Source organism: Cervus canadensis, chromosome 21 (genome assembly GCF_019320065.1).
Source record: "Cervus canadensis isolate Bull #8, Minnesota chromosome 21, ASM1932006v1, whole genome shotgun sequence".
Classification (NCBI taxonomy): Eukaryota; Metazoa; Chordata; class Mammalia; order Artiodactyla; family Cervidae; genus Cervus; species Cervus canadensis.
In genome coordinates, this window is record NC_057406.1 from 11,362,178 (window position 1) to 11,369,987 (window position 7,810).

Here is a 7,810-nt window from a genome sequence, read left to right on the forward strand (position 1 = left end):
TGTCTAAAACACAACATCATAAATAGTTATTTATTATGGTCAAGGATTGCAGAGTTGCTAATCAGAGTTCTTCACAGAGTGGGTGGTGGTAAATGTAGTTTCCTTGGCTAAACAGAGGATAACACAGTAGGAATTAAGTGGCCAGAACAAAGACAAAAATGCTTTCTCCACGACACACAGGCAAGTTTATAGCTCTGCCATATGATGAAGGTCTGGAAAGTCTGCGCTGGGAACGATATACATTATATATAAAAGCCTCTGTCTTCCAATATGAACTCTAAAGAATGACCCTGTCAGGAGTGGAAATTACTTTCAATTCCCCTTCCAGTAGCCACTAAACCATAGACCCAAAGATTTGTTTCAACAACGAACTTCATCTAAGATGATCACACATGGGGGCTAAATGCACGCTATGTTCTGCTCCTATCGTCACACCTCTAACTGTCATCAACACGAATTATGAAGAGAAACAGGGCAGTGTGAATGGTGAACGACGAAAACCCAAGCTGCCTAAAGTAAAGGCAGAAACCGTAATGCTCTAAGGCTTCCTATGAATAAATCACTATATCTACACTTAAAGAGACGTCAGTGCTCTGAAGTGAGTACAAAGACGCTTTCAAATCTTTTTTTCCTGCTCCCGTCATCTGTGAGATAAGTTAAAGTGGGTTATCTCTCAAAACACAATAATATCCAACTGATGACCCATACAAAGTACAAGCTAAAATGTTAATTCACCGGGGTGTACTTTACCTCTGGAAAGAGAACCAGAGTGATAAAGACCAAATTCCTTAAAGATCAGTCTAACAAAATGACAATAACCCATCAGTCTACTGGGGGTTTGTCTGCTTCAGCCCAGCTCAGCTCAATTCAGTTTAATAAATATTTATTAAAAGGACGTTTTCTATAAAGTGAGTAAGATACAGTCTCTGCCTTCCTTGGGTGTACAATCTAATAAGGGACCAAATTAGCCACAAAGATAACTGTAACAAAAATAAGGTACAGTCAGTTTAGAAACGGAATGTGGAGCTCAGGAAAGGCTGCATGAGGAATTAGAATTTTGGAAAGATAAAAGAACTGTCGAGAGGGGAAAGCAAAAGCACTATTTTGAAGAAAAGAGACTAGTTCAGTTCAGCTGAAATTTAGGGGAAGAGCTGGACATAAATCACATATTTACGTACTAGAAGTCAGTAGACAAGTGCCACAGGCTATAGTCGTTGTTCAGTTGCTCAGTCGAGTCCAACTCTTTGCAACCCTATGGACTGCAGCATGCTAGGCTTCCCTGTCCTTCATCTCAAGAAGTTTGCTCAAACTCATGTCCATTGAATCAGTGATGCCGTCCGACCATCTCATCCTCTATCGCCCCCTTCTCCTCCTGCCCTCAACCTTTCCCAGCATCAGGGTCTTTTTCAATGAATTGGCTCTTGCAATCAGGAGCCAAAGTTCTGGAGCTTCAGCTTCAGCATCAGTCGTTGCAATGAATATTCAGGGTTGATTTCCTTCAGGACTGACTGGTTGGATCTCCGTGTTGTCCAAGGGACTCTCTAGAGTCTTCTCCAGCACCACAGTTCAAAAGCATCAATTCTGTGGTGCTCAGCCTTCCTTATGGTCCACATCCATACATGACTATTAGAAAAACCATAGCTTTGACTATATATACTTTTGTCCACAAAGTGAAGTCTCTGCTTTTTAATACACTGCCTAAGTTTATCACAGCTTTTCTTCCAAGGAGCAAGCATCTTTTAATTTCATGGCTGCAGTCACCATCAGCAGTGACTTTGGAGCCCAAGAAAATAAAATTTGTCACTGTTTCCACTTTTTGCTCTTCTATTTGCCATGAAGCAATGGGACTGGATGCCAGGATTTTAGTTTTTTGAATGTTGAATTTTTCACTCTCCTCTTTCACCCTCATCAAGAGTCTCTTTAGTTTCTCTTTACTTTATGCCATTAGAGTGGTATCATCTACATATCTGATGTTGATATTTCCCCCAGCAATCTTGATTCCAGCTTGTGATTCATCTAGCCTGGCATTTCACATGTCGTCACTCTGCATATAAGTTAAATAAGCAGGGTGACAATATACAGCCTTGATGTACTCCTTTCCCAATTTTGAATCAGTCCATTGTTCCATGTCCAGTTCTAACTGCTGCTTCTTGACCTGCATCCAGGTTTCTCAAGAGACAGGTAAGGTGGTCTGGTATTTCCATCTCTTTAAGAATTTTCCACAGTGTGTTGTGATTCACACAGTCAAAGGCTTTCATATAGCCAATGAAGCAGATGTTTTTCTGGAATTCCCTTGCTTTCTCTATGATCCAACGGACGTTGACAATTTGATTTCTGGTTCCTCAGCCTTTTCTAAAGTCAAACTTGTACATCTGGAAGCTCTTGGTTCACGTACGGCTGAAGCTAGCTTGAAGGAATTTGAACAGAACCTTGCTAGCATGTGAAGTGAGTGCAAGTGTATGGTAATTTGAACATTCTTTGGCATTACTGTTTGTTGGGAGTGGAATAAAAACTGACCTTTTCTGGTCCTGTGGCCACTGCTAAGTTTTTCAAATTTGCTGACATTTAAGTGCAGCACTTTAAAAGCGTAGTCTTTTAAGATTTTGAATAGCTCAGCTAGAATTCTATCACCTCCACTAGCTTTGCTTGTAGTAATGCTTCCTAAGGCCCACTGGACTTCACACTCCAGTATGTCTGGTCCTAGGTCAGTGACCACATCATCATGGTTATCCAAGTCATTAGGACTTTTTTGCACAATATTCTTGCCACTTGTTCTTAATCACAATCGTAATGCTGTCCACGACAAGAATATAAAGGTCAAGGAAACGGAAAGGTATCCGGGGCCAGGACACCAAACCTGGGTCAAAGTGTGTGTGCTCCTCCAGAAGTCTGAGAACTGAGGCCTGCTGCATCCATATAATCACAAGGACTACAAGCTAAGGCCCCCATACAGTATGACTTCGTGTGTTCAGAAAATACCTGCCCAGGAAGAGTAAGGATACAAACCACTAGGTACCTTTATTATGAGCTTCAGAACTTCTCAAAAATTCAGTAACATTAGACTGCTCAACTAGCTCTTAGTACAGCTGCTGAACTGGGCAGATCTGCTCCCTTATCAAGTATCTGCTCACTAGACTTGCTCCAACTACCAAAACCATCATAAACTCTGTGCAATGTCAACATGATCTCGGGACTGAAAGACCTGCCATAAACCACGACAGTAAGGCCCCAAAGCACACACACAGCTATCCGCAAACTCTCCTTTCTAAACAAGACCCTTAGGGTGCTGCTCACTCTTATTGCAGTAAGAAACTTCGCTTCATCTCATCAACAAGTTATTGTGTGCTTGCTTGCTTGCCTTTTTTGATTAACCATTTCTTTAACTGAAGTACAGTCAACTTACAATGCTGTGTTAGTTTCACGTGTACTGCAAAGTGATTCAGTTATACATCAACGGGCTATCCTGATAGTCTTTTTGGAAAGTTGACAGGTTGAATCCAGCCTTAAATTTAGAAATCTGCAGTGTGTAGTAAGGGCACTAGCAAGCTGATATATATAGCCCATACACACACAGGGGTCAGCAGAAACTAAGGTGTCCACAAAAACAGGAGCTGAAAGAGTTAAGCGATGATCACTGAGTCTCTGGTATCATCCAACACAGTAAGTACAACAGCTAGTCTACATGAACATTCATTCTGGTCTGCCTAGAAATATACATACTCTTAACCTTAAAGACTAGTTCTCTCTTATCAGTTTGATGGAAAAGATCTTTAAAATCATCTAATTTTTAAAAAAATCATCTAATTTTTTTTTTAATTCTCACAAAGCAACTGTTTTCTAATCTTTATTGAGTTTCCTAAGTAGACCTCAAGAAAAGAAAACGAAGTGACTGGCAGACAGGAGTCTAAGTACAAATCAGCTTTCTTATGATAAACTAACAAACTGTGGCATTCTTATGAGTTTGGTTAAAGCAAATCAGTCCAATAAATCCTAGGTTGAATGAATCAAGAGTTGGCTCCAGCCCCCACTTATGAGGAAGAATCTGGAGCAGAGGAAAAGTAGGACAACCATAAAGGCTGCTCTCTTTATTTAACTTTATACCTTAAAAACTCAGAGATATGAAATAAAGCCATAAAACTAAAGATCAGGGTAACCTGGTTTGAAATGGTTTGAAATGTCTCTTTTGTGTTATCTATAGATGCTTATGAAACACAAACTATAAACTTCAGCAAATACAGCTGAAAGAGCCAAGGCTTTAGAGTCAGAGACCTAGAAGTAATAGTCTATGCCCTTCAACCAATACATAACACTACACATTTCAGAAAGAATTTTGGCTGATAAAATACTGGGACAAGGGTTAAAGATCTGGATTTTAGGCTCCACTGTCTAGGCTTACTTGTTAACAAACTGACACCCTGTACCCTCTGTCCTTCGTTCCAGCCATACCGAACATTCTGCAGGTTCACACTTCAGCATACACCAGTGTGCACTGGACACACTTAGCTACGATCATTTCTGCTATTCCCTAAAAGCACTGTGCCGTTTCTGAGTCTGCACATCTGCTACTCCCTTTGCCTGGAATGCTTTCCAGTTCTTTAGGAACCAAGTCAAGCCTCATCTAGTTTCGCTTAATATATGTCCACTTCCTTTTAGATAACCCCAGTCATAGAAAAAGCAATCCTAAAATTCATATGGAATGACAAAGGACTCTTTGTTCAGACACCTCTGAACAGTCAAATCAGTCTTGAGAAAGAACAACAAAGTGGGAGGCATCACATTTCCAGACATATTACAAAGCTACAGTCATGGACACGGTATGGTACTGGCATAAAGACAGCCATGCAGACCAGTGGCCCTGCTCACAGACATCTATACCTTTGCTCTCCAGGCAGAGTTGTTTGAGTCACTCAAAAGGTGGTCTTTCCTCTGGAAGGTAAAAGAAAAGACTAGGTTCTTTTCCCAGAAGTCTACTGTCTCCCACGATATGCACTGGAGACAAAGCATCTAGAGAAGCAGTTTCAGCATACACTCAGAATTTCTCCAAAAATAGAAACGATAATGCCCTCACTAAAGCATGGTCAAACTATAAGGGATGTATGGTAACTACAAAACCCATTTCATTCAACAAGATAGGGCAGCTTAAGTGTGGTTTTACATGTCAACAGAAAAGGTGTCTAGATAACTTAAGAGACTTCAAAATCTTACAAATGTGCTCGAGATTCCTTTTCAAAACGCCATCCTCTCTCCAGCAGAGTCCGCATAATTTTTAACACTCTTCCTCCAGGCACATTCTCATAAATCTGTTTTTACTCACCATTCTTTCACTTTAACTTACTTTTCTATGATAGGAAGAAAGGACAGATGCCTCTACAAGAGGCTCCCGCCCTCCAGGGCGGACGTCACTGTCACCGCTCCTCGCGCCATCGAGCTGGTGCCCTTTCCTGAGCCTGAGGGCTGGCTCTGGAGTCTTGCTGTGCTCCAGCCGGTTTTCCTCTGCCTCGTTCATGGGACACCCCAGGCTTTCTGACAAAGGAGTCTTTCTTTCTGTCCCTTCTTCTTGGGAGGGTGGATATTTAGGATACTGAGTTGACTCTACAGGAGAGAAAGCTCTGTATTAACATATTTGCATGAGTGATGTGGGAAGACACAGGTTGTATTATTATACACTAAAACTAAAATTTTCTGTACTCATTAAGAAAAATAAATAACGTATGAAAAAAAAACCTATTTTGTTGAAAAAAGGACTGCCAAGATCTACTTTTAAATGAAAAAATCAGAATACAAAAGATACGTGTATAATATTCCCACTTACATATTCTAATAAAAGAATATAATCATAAACACATATACTTCTGTACACAGGATAACTATTTAAATATTCAAAACTGTGTTTTCGGTGCACAAGTATATACACAAGGAAGAACCTAGAGTTAGGAGGGAGGCAGCTTACTTTTCACTTTATTCTGCCTGCATTTTTTTCCCCATATGCCATGTACTACTCTTTCAGTTAAAAAATACCTAATATAGAAAGAATATATGTGGATTTTATGTACTACAACTAGGTTTTACATTTTCAATTTCATTTACATCATCACAACGATTCTTCAGGGTATTCTAACTTCTACTTCATAAGTAAAGAAATCAAAATTCACCACACTTTTATGAAATAAAACAATGCCTCTGACTGGCAGGGCATATATTAATGGTAATGTTTTGCATTTAAGTTGCTTAATGTCTGATATTTCAGTATTTTTAGCTGTTTCGAACTCTAACTGGACTACCCTGGAAGGTAAAACCTCAGGGCCAGAGCACACTTTCATACCCCTCTGAGCTCCCAGAAAGTGCTGTGCACATAAATGTTTAATGAATAGGATGACATTTAAATGTTCTTAAGTGGTAAAAACACTTTCAGAAGTCATCAATATTTCTCTAAACTGGATCACATAAGTTTCCTAGGAGTTCAATAATTCCAAGTCCTTGGCCCTCTAACTCATAAACTCGTAGGACAAAAGCTTATTTTAGAGATTTAAGTTACATATCCAAATAAGGAGATTATCATAGCCAATCCAACTAAAAAAATTGAAAACAGGAAGAAGCCAAGGTACATGTTATGCTCATAAATCCCAGGAGATGCAAAATTCTTACGGGGGAAAGGAGGAGTGGGCCAAGTGGGAGGGCCTAGCCAGCATGCAGAGAGGGTGAAAGGTACACTTAGCGTATGTGGTGGACACACAAGACTAAGCATTAGCTCAAGAGTTCAAATTAGACTAAGAATTAGCCAGCTGTTAGTTTCATGAACCATCTGAGTTTGTTGCAAGAGTTCTCTCAAGTTTTTAGAACAAGAACAAACACAATCTTTAAACATCACCAAAACTGGACCTGTGCCTATCACATAAAGGCCTAAGCAAGCACATTCTAGTAGTGAGATTATAAACTATGCTATAAATGTCCACTTCTGAAAGAACAAACAATGTTAGTGGCTTATACATACTTATTTACAAAGCTGTTTCACACCCACCATTTCACTCTGTTTCAGGGAAGAGGGATCTAACATTTACTGTGGATCGGCAAAGTTAAATTCTGTATCACAGGACCTCACACAATTCTTACGGATGGCCCTCTAGGGTATTTTACCCCCCATTATATAGACGTGGAAGCTGAGGCTCAGAGATCAGGTTACTTAGCAGCTGAACTATGGTCCAACAGTACTTGCATAAATGATTTTCTTGCTAAGAAGAATAAAAACACGGGAAGTATCTGGAATTAGGCTTTAATTTGCTCTAAGATTTTTAACAGGAAAAGGGAGTGAGATGGAGATGGAAAGTAAGACTTCAGAGCACCATTATCTGTTAATCCAAAGAGTTATTCTAAGGGAATAGTTAGCATATTCTAAGTTATTCAAAGAGAAATTTTTCATTCATCAAGATTCTATGAATGCTCCGCTTGCAGTATTACACACAAGTTGAGAGAGAGAGAAAGAGAGGGAAAAGAAAGAAAGGAACCCAATACATAACACCTGGCAAGAAAAAGCAAGTTAACTGAGAGGTGCTCTGAGTCTATGAACAGATGTAGAAATCCTACACAAGTCAAACTGGGTAACTCCCAGCAAGCAGAGCAGATCTAAGGTCTTTGAAAAGTTGCCTCATGTGTTCTAGGAGCAGACTCAAGCGTCACTAACTCTGCCCAAAAGCAATGGGGGTTTGCCAAGCAGAGTAGAGGAAAGGTACTCTGTGAGGAGAAAACAGCATATGCAAGGCAAGGAGTCCAGGGTCTGCCCAAAAATCAGAGAACAGGGACAAACTCAAGATAT

At 40.0% G+C, this 7,810-nt stretch overlaps 1 protein-coding gene across 2 annotated transcripts in view; it reads right to left on the reverse strand.

Moving 5' to 3' along the window:
- The window catches only part of ADIPOR2 (adiponectin receptor 2), a 37,411-nt gene that overhangs the window by 12,655 nt on the left and 16,946 nt on the right, over positions 1–7,810 (reverse strand). Inside the window, exons 2-3 of one of the 2 annotated variants that reach the window (XM_043440383.1) lie at positions 5,336–5,592; positions 4,876–4,926 (exon numbers count right to left, since the gene is read on the reverse strand). In XM_043440383.1, the coding sequence (XP_043296318.1) occupies positions 4,876–4,926; positions 5,336–5,506 (222 nt within the window). In that variant the 5' untranslated portion in view covers positions 5,507–5,592. Of the gene's footprint in view, positions 1–4,875; positions 4,927–5,335; positions 5,593–7,810 lie in introns of those variants that run through there. The other variant, XM_043440382.1, reaches the window with a different exon arrangement.